Source organism: Acyrthosiphon pisum, unplaced genomic scaffold (assembly GCF_005508785.2).
Source record: "Acyrthosiphon pisum isolate AL4f unplaced genomic scaffold, pea_aphid_22Mar2018_4r6ur Scaffold_19760;HRSCAF=20450, whole genome shotgun sequence".
Lineage (NCBI taxonomy): Eukaryota > Metazoa > Arthropoda > Insecta > Hemiptera > Aphididae > Acyrthosiphon > Acyrthosiphon pisum.
The window spans coordinates 1-5,701 of NW_021769048.1; the positions used below are offsets into that span (position 1 = coordinate 1).

At 28.3% G+C, this 5,701-nt stretch overlaps 1 protein-coding gene across 1 annotated transcript; it reads left to right on the forward strand.

Annotated features, from left to right (window-relative positions):
* Positions 1–1,425: 1,425 nt before the first annotated feature.
* On the forward strand, positions 1,426–5,381 carry LOC107885857. The gene is made up of 4 exons (XM_016809546.2): positions 1,426–1,941; positions 2,700–2,827; positions 3,051–3,290; positions 3,358–5,381. The coding sequence occupies exons 1-4, from the start codon at positions 1,899–1,901 to the stop codon at positions 5,344–5,346; spliced, it is 2,400 nt and encodes a 799-aa protein (XP_016665035.1). The 5' UTR covers positions 1,426–1,898; the 3' UTR covers positions 5,347–5,381.
* The last annotated feature ends 320 nt before the right edge of the window (positions 5,382–5,701 follow it).

Genomic DNA, 5,701 nt, shown 5'->3' on the forward strand with positions numbered 1-5,701 from the left:
AACTCGCGCACAATATAATATTTTAATATTATTATTGTGTTATTGCGTAAAATTACCACGCGCGATAAACGGTTTTGCCTCGTCCATTTGCAACTATAGGCACTTAAATAATATATTATTTAAACGTCCGTCACGGTTCGTGCTGAGTTGCGGAAATAATAATAATTGTCAAATCATATTAGTAATGAGTTAGAGACGGTAGGTAAGATTCTTTAAAAATAATAATATGTCTATCAGTCTAATACTACTCTCGTCAGAATAATATCTTAAAACGTTTAATACACGTTATTTGAATTCGAGAACGTTTTGAATATTATATTGTCCGCAGTAACTTACTGTTTTATTTATAAGCTATAGTCTGAATGAACTACATAGACGTTTTGCAAATACCTAGGTAGTTAAAAACTCATTATGAAATATAAGCTCGAGCAATGAACGTGCTTCATCATAAAAGTATCTAATAACCGTCGGTTCGATATATGAATTCCCAGACAGAAAATATTATAATATAATATAAAATATACTATAATATTATGTGCTATATATTATATTATAATATCGATATCATGTTGTTTGTCTATATTGTCCATTGGGAGGCACTATTATCAAAATATCAACACTATCATTGTAATATTATAATAGGTAGTATACGATTTTAATAATTGTATACTACCTACTTAGTACTTACTACTTACTAGGTACTTATATACGCGGTATACCTATACGTAGTTATGTAAAATATCATAATATATTGTGCTAAAATCGTATGATTTGTATTCACGATTATTTCATATGTTTTGCCATGGCCCGATCAAACGTCGAATCACATATTTTTGAGTGTTAAGTATACAGCCTTACTATAGGTAATCTAATTGCAATATTGTAAATTAATGTAAAAATCGTAAACAGTTAATCTGGATATTTGAAACCAAATAAGTTAGATCATGTATTCATGTAGAACAATGGGCACATTGGATATAATTAATATTAATTTGCTACCTAAAAATAATCGTTACGCCAACAAATGCATTATACAACATTGGTCATCATAGGAGTCTATGGTAATTCAGTTTTGCATAGTTACATATAGGTAACATTACTCATTAGGTATTGGGTATTACTACTTTACTATTATAGTTTACTAGAAATGAAACATTCTATATTTGTAGACATATTTATTGTCTATGGATAAACCTAAATTTAATATACTGTACTCGCTTTTTTTTACAGTCCACTTAATAAATTCAACCGTGTGTATAGCGTATTTTTGTCAATTTACCAAACTAAATATTATGTTATTACGATATGAAAATCAGTAATGGGACATATTTCACGTAGATATTACCTATTATTTAATAAAAATTCTAATTATTATTAGTGTTAATATTTAATGCACATTTACTGTAATGCACAAAATATATATTAACTATGATACGGTTTACTATTTTTATACCTACTAAGTACTAAATATATGGACGGTTTTAGTGAGAAGGGGCCCAAGTCAATTTTCATCGATTTTTACTTTACACATTAAAATTGTAGGAAATTTTACGCCGCATCTAATGGTGCCACTGTCGATGTCACGTGACTACTCATTATGAGATTATATTATTGTGCGTTTGGGTCCACATAACAACTCAAAATAGATTTTTGTGAGAAAGGGCACATCTCGCTAAATTTGTCAAATCTTTATGCGTCAAAGGGCAATGCAATTTTGTATGCGTGCAAAAAGGACCAAGTCACGAATGTAAGTGTAAATGGTACCTCGTTATGTTATTAACACGTTTTTTTCAATATTGTGGACAATTTTAATAGTTTTAAATACTTTTTTACTTTTTTAAACAATTCGCAATTAGTTATAAAGTTATCACTCTATCAATTCAAACCATATTTTCACGATGATGTCTAGTAGAAGCAATCGACTTTTAGCAATGGCAACTGGTAAGTACCTATTTATTTCATATTATTAATAAATATTTATAAAAATTATTGATCATTATTATAAACCTAATTTTATTATACTGTTAGAATCAATGTCATAGACTATTGTTAAATAAAAAAAACAGTTCTAATATTGGGGAGTTGACAGAGAGACTGAGTTCCTCGACACATAACACCGAGGGGTAAACACCTTGGGGGTAATCAGTGTACATAAGGTGATGGTAATCATGGGTATTCATGGGTAATGATAGGTGCAGTAAATCATGGGTAATCATTGAAATTAGTAATCTGGTGTACAAACTTTCTGTCGGGTATTTACCCCTCGCATAACACATTTGTGTGAAATTCTAGTATAACTACTTGGAGAGTAGGTACTTAGGTACTTCATCTACAATAATTATTAATAAGTACCTAATCAATTTTAAAAAAAGTGGATGAGCTATAAAAAAATGTATTAGTTATAGTTAAAATTTAGTATTTACACATAATGTGTACATACTTATAACAAACATTGTATTAAAAATACCCACATATGCATAATAAATAATATTATATTCATATTATTTTATCTAACATTCTTATACTCTGGACATTTTTTTACCACACAATTTCCATTACGTACATTCAAATTATAATATTTAATTGATTATCTTACTAGAAATCCATGTACTATATAGTTAGTCACCTAGCTAAGCTATTATATTACATAATAATATACAATACTTTGAAAGTTCTATGATTTTTTTAAAATTATTTAGGTGGTGTAAACATTCAAGATAAGAGCACAATTAGAAAAGAAAAAATACCAAAGAAACCATCTGTTTGCCGTAATTTAAATAATAGTTTTTTAACTGAAGTCAACACATCAAAAAACAAGCAAGTTCTGGTAGGTTAAAAGTTGATAAACATTTAGCTCTAAAGTTATATTTTGAAACTTAATAAAACATTTATAATTTTTGTGTAAAATTTAATATTATACAATGATACACAAATACTTAATAAGTAGGTACCTGTTATGATTTTTTATGTTATATTAAATTGTACCATAGTGATGACAACCATTTTTAGTTTACCCAGCATAATATTTTTGTTTTTATATATTTTTATAGGAATGGTTGAATCAGTCAGAATCTACAAGAATGAGCAACGATACAGAAGGTGTAGAAAACTTTAAAAAAGATATTTATTGTTTAAATGAAAGTGTTGATGTACCCGAGCAATGTATCATGAAAAAGACTGATGAATCTATGTGTTACCAAGAAATTGGTATAACTGATGTTTATGAAAACTTAGACACTGTGGAAAACATTATTAATTCAATTCCAGAAGACCTTTTAGCGTTGGTTCAAGTAAATAAAATAAAAACAATATTTAGTTTAAAATATATAAATAATAATTATATTATAAACCATGTAGAATGAAGATCAATGCTACAGTGGAATTCACCATGAAAATGTAACAAATCTAAACGGATTTGATGAACTGAACTCTGAAAAAGATCCAAGTGTAATATTTGGCACTTCTGAATCTGGGAGTGATGAACATAATTTATTGCACACAGATACTGAGGCATTATTTGGCACTCTTGAATCAACAACGGTGGTAAATGAAATTAATGGTAACAACAATGAATCTAATTTAAACAAAAGAAAGAAAAGACCTAGTACGAAAGGAGATACAAGACAATATAGGCAGTACAGGAAGAAAAATAGGAATTGTGGAACTGAGTATACAACAAATACAGGGAAAATTATGAACTCTCGGTCCTCTAGATCTCTCTCCGACTGCCGAACCAAATGCAAGTCAAAAGTACATGACAATTTACGAATAAGTCTATTCAACCTTTATTGGTCTATGAATAGTCACGATAGGCGGAGTTCATATATTTCAAGCCTGGTTCATAGTACCGTTAAAAAAACAAATAGACAAAGAAGGGATACACCTGAAAAAAAAAAACCTAGAGAACTAGTCTATCATTATTCTGTTCCAATAGACGGAAACCTTGTGACTGTGTGTAAAGCTTGCTTTTTAAATATTTTTGGTGAAACATCAAAATTTGTTAGAAATATTTGTAATAAAAAATTAAGTTCACCTGCTAACAGAAGTTCACCAGATAAAAGAGGAAGAATAGCTCCAAATAACAAAAAATCTCCTGAAGAAATAAAATTGGTAATTGATCACATTAATAATCTACCATCTTATGAGAGCCATTATTGTCGAAAACAGTCAAAAAAAAAATATCTCCCAACACATTTCACATTACAAAGAGCATATGATGAGTACAAACTAACGGTTGAAAAACCAGTTAGTAGATCTCTATACGAAAAATATTTTAAATCTTCAGGTTTAAAGGTAAAAAGTCTTAAAAAGGACACATGTGCACAATGCGACAGATATAAAATTCAACTTTCTAACAGTATATCTCATGAACAAAGAATTAATCTCACTGCAGAGAAAAATAAACACCAAGAGGAAGCAGAACAGGCATATGAAACTAAACGAAATGACATTACAACAATGTCAACTGACACATGTGTATTGTCATTTGATCTACAGCAGTGCCTCCCCACTCCTCAATTAGAAAATTCTGTATCATTTTACAAAAGGCAGTTATGGACCTATAATTTGACAATTCATAATTGTAAAACTTCAAACGCTTCTTGTTATGTGTGGTATGAGTCACTGGCCAAAAGAGGAGCTAATGATATTAGTTCATGCCTTTTTAATTATTTAAAAAATTTACCAAAAGACATATCTAATGTAATAATGTATAGTGATTGCTGTCCAGGGCAAAACAAGAATGGTATTGTTATAGCCATGTGCTTATACTTTTTAGAACAACAAGATTTAATTACTACAATTGACCATAAATTTATGGTTCCTGGCCACTCACGTATGGAATGTGACTCTGATCATGGCAAAATTGAAAAGGCACGTAAAAGATATCCACATTCAATAAGCCACCCATATGACTGGATGCAGTTTATTCGTTGGGCTGGGAAAGGGAAATTTGTTGTTAATGAAATAAACCAAGATAACTTTTTTGACTTTAATGTTTTACTAAAAAAAAAATACCAAATGAGAAAAAAAAATGAGGATGGTGACAAATTTATATTTCGTGATGTTAAATGGTTTCGTTATTCAAAGGAAAACAAAAATGTAGTATTCTATAAAACTTCACTTGATGAAAATGAGCATTTTAAAACATTAGATATGTCTCGAAGAAAATCTATTTCTATGGATCTGCCAAAAGCGTATACTGATATATTAGAAATAACAGAAGAAAAAAAATCTGATCTTTTGTCTCTTTTAAGTTTTATTCCAGAAGTTTTTCATAATTTCTACCAGAACCTTAAAACATCAAAAGACATAAGTGATCCCATTGTTTCTGAAGATAGTGACTAATTTGAGGTATTTGTTATTAATAACATTTTATTGTTTTTTAAAATAACTAATAATTATAATTTTGGTTGTACAATAAAAAAAAGTTGAATAAGATATTATTAATTTATATTATTAGGTATAATTTTATTTAAATTCTATTGTGTTATAAGCATTTAAAAAAATTTATAATATTTAAATTTTAAATTTGTTGAATTCAAGTTGTTTTTCATATAATGTTAATAATTTTATACATAGTAACGTGAACATTTCAAGTCAATATTTTGTATTTTTACATTATCATTATGTATGTACCTAAGTACATATTTTATATTATTTATTAATCATTTTTATTTTAGTTTGTAAAAATCTTTTAATG